The following is a 9,364-nucleotide window of genomic DNA, read 5'->3' on the forward strand; positions in this document are numbered from 1 at the left end:
AAAGCAGGTCATTGTCAAAGCTTTTGAGTCCCAGTTTGGTGCCCTATCTACCAGTTTATTTACTTTCCAATGTGAAAGCAGGATCACCAAAATGACATATCCAGTATATTCCTGACCACTTTATTAAGATCTTTAATTTTTAAAATATCATTATAGAGCCTATTATTGAAACATACACCAAAATAATCGATGGCCATCCTGTCGAGGTGACTGAAAAAAAAGTGACAGAAGAGAGAATTATTCAAGGTAAACTATGTGAAGTACCTTTCTATTCCCACTGGCTGAAATTTACCTTTCTGCACCAGGCCAATCTGTGCATTTCTGAAGTCCTGCTCTGGCTCTTGTGGTGCACTCTGCAGAAAGGTGAATGCCATCCAAAATTCTTAAGCCTTTCCCACTACTCCTAGGGAAGGCCAGCTCCTGGCTGTGGGTTGTACATAGATGTGCACAGAAGTGTCTGAAATATTTTAAACACAAAGTAGAACTATCAAAAGTCAGCATGTTTCTATATCTCAAAAAGGAGTCCCTTCTGCAAACATTTCACGAATGTATGCCATGGTGGGTTTTAATGATTAATTATTAGTAGTATTAGTATTATTTTTTAGTTTTAAAAAAATAGGCCCATTTTCAAGATAAGAAGATTTCTGAGGAAAAAGGATAAAAAAATGCACATTGCTGCTATGGAAAGGACAATTGTATCAGTATTTCAAATAAAGAAAAATTTGGGAAGGTGGCAACATCTCCAAGATTAAATTTAAAATTTTAGTACTAACAAGTAACGCATTACTAGCATTTAAAATAAATCAATACATACTAAATCATTAATTAATAAAAAAATTATAGGCATGGTGGGTAAAATTTCCAAAAGCACTTATGTGAATTAGGATTCTAATTCCCATTTTGAAAATGGAACTTAGACTCTTAGGAATCTAAGTAAATACCTTGTGAGGATGGGGTGGGCGGAGAGATCTATATAGCATTCTGGGGTCATCTTTAATTATAATTTTGAACATGATGATTCTGTTAAAGACAGAAACATACTAGATGTTTCATAGGAGAAAATATAATAAAATGTAATTGTGTAATCTTTGTTTCAATGCTGCCCCTTTTAAACTTTGTTTCAGGTCCTGAAATTCAATATACCCGAATTACTGCGGGTGGTAGAGGAGATACGGAGGAAAATTTGAAGAAATTGCTTGAAGAAGGTTAGTATTTTTCTTCTCAAAGAAAAATGTAGGTGCCATGAAATCTACTCAGGTATTTAATTACTGAAAATTATGCATCTCATAGTTTTAATAAATATACATGTACAAGGTGGGCCCAAGCCACAAGTTCAGAGCTAGAGATTAAACACTGCAAAGTTTAGGAGCCCTCAGATCTGAGGATTTGGTTTGATCTATTATAGAGATGTAGGGTTCCTTGAAATCTGAACCTCATAGTGGAGGCTTGTTTGGATCTATATAAACATGTGCTTGAAATGCAGTAGAGAGCTTTATTTTTCAACATGTCGAGTTCCACATCAAGACAAGAAAAGAAGTCCCAGAAGGAGGTGTGAAAGGCATACTACAAATGACCCATCATTGGTATCTGTCTCAATATGTGCTTCATTAGCAATTAATTTTAAGTGAAACTGCTCATGTATACTGTATACTGAGAACTGATCAAAATGATTGCTTTTCTGTCGTGATGATAACCAGATGTTTGGCATGGAACTTATTATAATAAATGGATTTTGTAGTTACTTAGCTTGTTCGTTAATGTAATATAATGTAATTTAGAATTCTGAATGTCTTATGTAAATCAACTTTATGCCATAAACATGTATCCTCTCAGAGGTTACCAAGGTGACCAAATTCATTGAAGGGGATGGTCATTTACTTGAAGATGAAGAAATCAAAAGACTCCTGCAGGGAGGTTAGTGAGTGTATGACAACTAACCTTTACATAACAGGTTCTGGCGATTGAAACCTCTCTGAGACAATTTGATCTCTTAACATTTTAAAGATTGACCTAGATGATCTAGTTTAAATATAAATCTACCAAAAACCCAACAAACAAAAAAACCAACAACAAAAAAACCAAAGGCCTCCTGAACTATAAAATGGCAAACTTTGAACAGCCAATTTTCATACTCTCATTGATCATGAACAAATAGAAGCTTGCTTGTTTTTTAGTCTTTAAAATGTTACCTAATTCAAACCTAGGGGAGCAATGAAGATTTATTCTATTAGCTGCAAACTTTTTTCCAGGAAATCATTAACTCTGAGAAACACTAATGAAATGGAAAGTGTTACAAGAGGACAAATCCATTATGCTTTTCTGTTATCCAGAAATGAATATTCATTGCCCTCAAGTTAACAATCAAAGGCATGTTTAGCATCTCTCTTTAAATACTGACAGGTAATGTGGGTCAAAATATTAACTTATTTCTCTTCAAGTACAGCATTCCTGGTAATGATTCTCTCTCTCTCTCTCTCTCTCTCTGTTCTAACAGTTTTAGCAATAAATAACCAGTGGATGTAGAAAAAAAGTAGAAAAAATTGTGCATATGAAATTAATTCTTTATCTATAAATATGGAATGTCTTCTGCTTATTGCATAGATTAGAACAACTACCTGTAATAGCAAAGGTGACAGTAAAAAAGAATTCAAGTATTCTGGGGAAATTTAGTATTGACCTGACTAATAAACTCAAAAGGCTATTTGTCTGTTTCTTGAGTCATATAGTAAAACCTCTGATTTAGCTGAATGGAATCCATTTCTTCTTGTCATCTTTTTATTAATGACAAGTTTGGAAGTCAGTGAAGTAGGTCACAAACAACCCTGGACCTAATCCTACAGACAAATTCAACTAAGCTCAGATTCTCAAAGGCATTTAGTTGCCTAACTTCCCATTGGAATTAGGAACCTAAATACCTTTGAAGTCTGGGCCTTAGAGATTTGCCTAAGGAAGGATTTAGTAAAGGCTGCAGGATATATCCCTTAACTCTTTTACAAAGTAAAATCATCACAGTTAACACTCATTGGTCCACCTTAACTTAACTGGTAGCAGACAAGCAAAGGACTGGTCTTTCATTATCTTTACTAATAAACTTATCTAGGTCAGGATTTAAGGCACTGGGATTAGGGCAGTGTAGGAAATCTTGCATTACTGCTAAATACAGTGTACACATACTAGCAGTAAAGTCTCCAGGGCTACCCATCTTGTACCTTTTACCTGCACTAAATTTAGTTAGAGCTATTTGAAAATTAAGTTGAAAAATTACAAAAAGATATAGCAGACAAATTTGAAGAACTGGACTAAATTCCATTGTCTACAGTAGGGGTGCAAAAGTCAGAAATGCAGAATTTACCCCCTATGGGTCTGCAAAGCTCTACTGTTGTGAATTAGAGTGTCATGACACTTTGGATCTCTTCAGTATCTAGCTATTACCCTAAATTATCAAACTCTGCAATTAAATACAATTAATCTATAAAGATATATGACTTTACAGATTTATATAATGGTGATACATTGAGTATTAGTAATAAATTGGGTAACACAACATAGTCTCTTGAATTCTTTCCTTCTCCTTGCTATCATAAGGTGGTTAGTAAAAGCCTCTTGCTTTATATAATGGATCAAATGAGCAGATTATCTGTTCTTCAGTCTTCTCTACATTTTTCCATGTTTTAATCTAGTCTTTTACACCACAGTACAGTACTTCTAGCCAAGAAGAGCAGCTATACATGCTGCATTGTGGCTGCTGTAATAATGGTGGTGATGGCTCCCTGCTCCTTCCAACTTCATCAGAGCATTTCTGTTTTACAACAGAGCATTCCCCATGCACTTGAATAAACCTGAGTCCAGTCACAAATGTATGTCTTGCCTTTGTGCAAAGCCAACACACTCTCCAATGAGCTGTTATAAAATTATATATAATCCAGCAGAGCTTGCTGCATTTGGCAGTCTTTGCTGAAACAAAGCCCCAGTTCAGCCCTAGAGAAGGAGACTCCCCAGTGTCAGGGCTGAGAAAAATTGGCAGGATTGTACGATGCTTATAAAATGGCATCCTGCTCACCAGTATGCCCCCAGAATGAAATGTGTCCAGCCCAGGCACCCTTCATATTGAAAAATGCTATCCCAGATTTAACTCATTTGTTTTTAATGCTTATCATAGCTGGAACTGAGTTCACCAAGGTTACTAAAGTAATTGAGGGAGAGCCACAGATTATCGAGAGAGAAATCAAGGAAGTCCATCTGGAAGGTTAGTTTGTCTAATAATGCAATAGCACTGAGACCATCTTCATCTGCAGTGATCATCCCAGGTGGGGTTTTATAGTGTCTGTACACATACATTGTTTAGCTCTGAAACTGCAGTTTTAGCAGGAAGATGTTTTGTCAATTTTTTTTAAAGAATTTGCTCATACGCTGACATTGCAGAGAATCATTTCAAAGTTTGTTTTGAGGCTCATCCTAAATAAATTAATTGTCATGTGTAGTAGGCAAAAAATGTCTAGCTGCAAAATCTAGGCAAGAATACTGAAAAATGAGCACACTAAACTTACTGCCTTTTCTGTGAGCAGCACTACATGAAGAGTATGTAAATTCTCAGTAACTTTAGTTTGTTTCCTGTTTCAATGTTCATCCATTATGCTAGGGGTTCTTAACTGCGGGGTCACAGTCCCTGAGGGGGCGGGGGGAAACATAAACAGGTGTCGGTGGGTTGCGACCATTCTTCCCTTCTCATATTGTTAAATGGGAAGGAGGTTCCAGTTGGGGGTTCTGGAACAATTTGTTTATTGGGGGTGCTGAGAGCCATTGAACTAAACTGTAAACCCTGGATATGATGGAAACCACTGCAACCCAGGGGATGCAGCAGCACTCCTAGTTCCAGCACTAGTGGTTCCAGTGGGATCTGAGATCCAGTGGGATCCCAGTATTAAAAAGATTGAGAATCACTGGACTATGCAATGAAATTCTTAGGGACCAAATTCATTCCTGGCTTATGCCTGGGCTGAATTTAGATGTTCTAGTTTAACGTGCAGTTACTTGCAAGTTGCTTATCTAACGGGACCCACTGTGAGTTAAAATAAAGCAGTGATTTCTTGTGGTATTTATGTGTGTTCTCTTTGAAGTAGCATTTCTAATAATTCAAAATCGGTCACTAAAGTTTATCTATTTCTTAACGGTTCACATTCTAGATATAGAATACATAGAAACAAATAGAGCTTCTGGTGAATGAAGTTTCTCATGTTATCTGAAGTACCAAGAAATTAATTTGTTTCAACTGTATTTTCAACTTATGTTAATTTAATAGATTTTACAAATGTGAAAGAAATTTACATAGTCACATTTTTATTGTTCAAAATGAAGTGCCCAGTATTTGTGTTTACAGGACTCATGATACAACTGTATAGATAAGGGGTGGCCAAATCATGGCTCATAAGTTGCATGTTTTTACAGTTAAAGTGCGGCTTGTGAAGCTCCCCATACTCCTCCCTCCATTCTCTGCCTAACAAACTTAGGGCTTCATCAGAAGCAGGGTTGAAGCCCCAAGCCCCAGCCGGGATCCCCAAGCCCTGGCAGGTGCCTCCCGTGGGGCTGGAGTCCCAAGACCTCCCTTCCCTCAGCCCTGAGTGCACCTGGAGCCTCAGCAGGCACGTCCCAGCTCTCAACCATCTGAAGATTGTCATATGCAGCTCGGTGGGTCAGTAAGTTTGGTCACCCCTGGTATAGATACTTATAGGACATATACTGCATAATGGTGTGCGATAAACTCTGGGTTTGCTCATACACAAAGAAGATGTGGAGCATTGTGTGTATCACTTCAGCGATAATCATGATAGGGAAGGCAGAGAAGTCTGATCTTCCATCAGTGAGAGAGATGCCCAGTAGCTATGCACCTAATAGCTGATGTAACTTTGAGCAACCTCAGCTGGGAGGAACCTGATTGTGAAAGGACTTGTAAAATCAAAGTGTTGATGTAAACAAAGTAAAGTGCAAGGCAAGTTAACTGCATGTGTTAGTAAATACCGCCTTAGTTGTCTGATGGATTCTAAGGGGAAAATTCTCCACTCGGGTCAATGGATCTTGACTCTATTATTTTGGTCTCCCTTACATGTTCAGAACTCCGTTGACATTCCATGCATGTAACATCAGTGGCAAAATCTGCTGTGAGGATGTCAGAGAAGATCTGTTTTTCTTCCTCTGGAATTTTTCTCATATTTATGTTTTCTTGCACTAATCTACAGACGTGGGTCACAACATTTAGCAAATACCTGTAGAGTCACAGATGAAATGGATGTTTTGGAAAACACTTACATGTCTATTAATCAAGGGTGCCTCTCCAACATATTACTTGCATCATTCCTGTATGCCGCTCAACTCAAAAGAAGGGAATTCTGGGAATCTGAATTGTATATAGAATGGTGCTGCAACATCACAATACTTACTCTACTGTACATGGTTATTTGGAATTTCCAACTAGCATCTCAGAGATGGTTCAACTTCAAGAACTATAAAAAACAGTACAAGTCTTATGTTTATCTTCTGAGATCAGTAAGTTATCAATTTTCTACCATTTCCAGGAAAAAATAGCTTGTCAGCAGCACAATCCATCCTAACGTTGAGGATAATTTTGTATTTTTAAAGGATGATTTTTGTTATGATTTATAGAATGAACAAAATGAAAATGTTTTATTATTTTTTCTTAGTAAGCCTTTGTGTTGCAGGTCATTAATAATCCCAAGCTTATTAAATACTTTCAACAGTGTCGACTTCATTTTTTAAGTTATGAGTTTCAAATCAGCTGTTGAATGAACTCTAATTCAAATACTTGTTTATAAATCACTCCTGACTGCAATATTTCTATTTTGTAGATACAGCAGTGAGGAGACCAAAACCACCCAAAAAGGCACAAGGTACAAGAAAGCAAGCATTTTCATATTATACTTTTTCTAAAGATATTTAAGACAATAATCCTTTCCTGAGACTAAAATACATTCCAATAAAAAGAACGGTAGTCATTTTTCACTGTGTTCTTTTACAAGAGTTAGTAATGTTAATGTTTTTTTACAACACTAATATGCCTGAAAACTACTCGTAGGGACTATATGCTCTGTATAAACTGGGTTGCACATTTCATTTATTGAAACAAAAGTTGAATATTGAAAAGGTATTAAGCAGTACTTCCACTCTGAATACAGGCTTTATAAAAATGGCATTGTGGGGTTCCATCTCTACTGTGGTCACAAATTCGGTATCAATCCTGGTTGCTTGACAAGGAAAAGATGCTTTTTACTTTGCTAACTGCCAGGCCTGCAACTCAATGTGAGATCTGAAAGTCAAGCTAGATACTTTGTTTCTCATGAATTGGCAGCCGCAGCAAAGATAAGCAAGTAGTACCCTTGGTTACACTAGTGGAAGCCCATTGTCTCTAAATGATTATCTCAGCTGGGTTTGTGTAACCTCATTAGCTTCCACTGGAGTTACAGATGGCATCACTGGAAGACAGCTGTGTTGCATTTGGCCTGCAGCACTGATACGGTGAAGTCATTAAGAATTTTGCTGGTATAAGGAATAAATAATAACTGTGTAAGGGCCTCAGGATTTGTCCCATTAAGACTAGATATGGGATTGAGAGGGGTCTAGATTCCAAGTATTCTCAAAGTGTGGGGGTATTTGGATCTAGGGTTTTAGTGCAGCCTATTATCAAATGAGTGGTAATCCATGAAGTTCAAAGCCAAATCTGTTGACTTCCATTGGGCTATTTGCAGGAGCAAGGAAGGATTTAGGACAAATTAATTTTTTTGGATACTTTACTGACCTATTGACGATCCATTATATTTGCAAATAACTTTCTTCTTTTATATTTTGCTACTAGGAACACCACGGAGAAGGACAAGGCTAGTTCAGCCTTAAAGATTTCCAGTGAGATAGAGTCCATAGAACTAAAAATGAATAGCCTGACCTTTGAGAGGAAAAGAAGTTGTTTTAAAATAAAATCAAAAGGAATGTGTCATTTGCTAATCGAGTATAAACTGAACCATGAGCCCACACAAAGGGTCTGATTGTGTAAACATTCACTACTGGGCTTAGTGCCCACTAGCATGAGTAGTCTATTAAAGTAAGGGAGACCTCTCTTGGTAGTAAGCATTATTTAGGGTGAAATGCTGGCTGCACGGAAGTCAATAGCAAAACTCCCATTGACTTCAGTGGAGCCAAGATTTCACCCTATGCCTGGTAATAAGTGTTTACAGGATTGGGCTCAAACTGAGCAGGGAACATTTCAGAATGTAAATTTTATTATTTCTTATAAATGAGAAATATACATGAAATTAGATCATTTCTAGAAATATATAGTTTAGGTGACTTGATGATGGGTAATCTAGGGAGAGCTCCATAAACCTAGCACTTTTGGTTCAGTAGTATCATGCATTTTGATGTCAACTTTTGTCATGTTTTTAATGTCATTATGACATAACAACATTACCTTTTTTAAATTAACAATTATACCATATATTAAATGTATCATCTAGTTCTGCATTACATATTCAAACATTTCCTGGTAATATGGCTAAAGAATGTTCTAAAAAATATCACAAATGAATTTACTAAAATTTATTTGGTGTAGGATGGTGCTGGCTACATTTTCATCTATTAATAAAAATAATTCCTATTGTAGGACTCCTATAGAAAACACAAAACTTAAGATACTAAAGGGAAAACATTTTAAATAAGAATGAGCCCTTGAATTGTTAAATCATAAGGGCTAAATAAAATGCATGCAAACTGTTACCTCTGCATGAAAACAAGCATAACAATAATTGGGGCTTGATATGAAAGCTTTTATATCAAAACATGCTTTGCTAATGTCTGGTACTAATGTGGATTTGTTTGTAAATTATGTCATTTTTATAACTCTAGTTTTGTACTCATAAAATGTTTGTCATTTGCCTTTTGCAATATTTTAATGTCAAATGTTGGAATGCAACTATTTGAGAGGAAAGAAAAAATATTTCTTCAAGGTGCCTTAATTCTGCAGAACCAAGGTTGAAGAGGAGTCATTAGATGTGCTATTATTCTTCTGTTTTGAAACAAATACTCATTAAAAAAACTGGCTGAATTATGCTTCCTTTTCTTTGTAAGTAAACCCTTTTGTGATAGGGCAATTCTAAATATTCTTACAATCCCTAAGATAACTTTTAAATAAACACATGCATTCATAGAAACAGGTAGATTTTTTTCTTTTTCCCACTGAGCATATGGAGTTTATCCTAAACTTAATGTGTAGGGTTTTAGCAGCACAACTCTGTAAGTACCTAATCCATAGCCCCTTGAAGTCAACAGAAAGACTCCCACTGAATTCAAGGGGCTATGAATC

The 9,364-nt window shown here is 36.3% G+C and overlaps 1 protein-coding gene across 8 annotated transcripts in view; it reads left to right on the forward strand.

The window, feature by feature from the left end:
* POSTN (periostin) overlaps nucleotides 1-9,106 on the forward strand; it is a 48,646-nt gene extending 39,540 nt beyond the window's left edge. For 5 of the 8 annotated variants that reach the window (XM_045015260.1, XM_045015270.1, XM_045015278.1 and 2 more), the window contains 6 exons: nucleotides 157-246; nucleotides 1,125-1,205; nucleotides 1,834-1,914; nucleotides 4,160-4,246; nucleotides 6,861-6,902; nucleotides 7,865-9,106. In XM_045015260.1, coding sequence (XP_044871195.1) covers nucleotides 157-246; nucleotides 1,125-1,205; nucleotides 1,834-1,914; nucleotides 4,160-4,246; nucleotides 6,861-6,902; nucleotides 7,865-7,902 — 419 coding nt within the window. In that variant the 3' untranslated portion in view covers nucleotides 7,903-9,106. The remainder of the gene's footprint in view (nucleotides 1-156; nucleotides 247-1,124; nucleotides 1,206-1,833; nucleotides 1,915-4,159; nucleotides 4,247-6,860; nucleotides 6,903-7,864) is intronic. The other 3 variants (XM_045015287.1, XM_045015319.1, XM_045015304.1) reach the window with 2 other exon arrangements.
* Nucleotides 9,107-9,364: the final 258 nt, after the last annotated feature.

Source organism: Mauremys mutica, chromosome 1, assembly GCF_020497125.1.
Source record: "Mauremys mutica isolate MM-2020 ecotype Southern chromosome 1, ASM2049712v1, whole genome shotgun sequence".
In the NCBI taxonomy this organism is placed as follows: Eukaryota; Metazoa; Chordata; order Testudines; family Geoemydidae; genus Mauremys; species Mauremys mutica.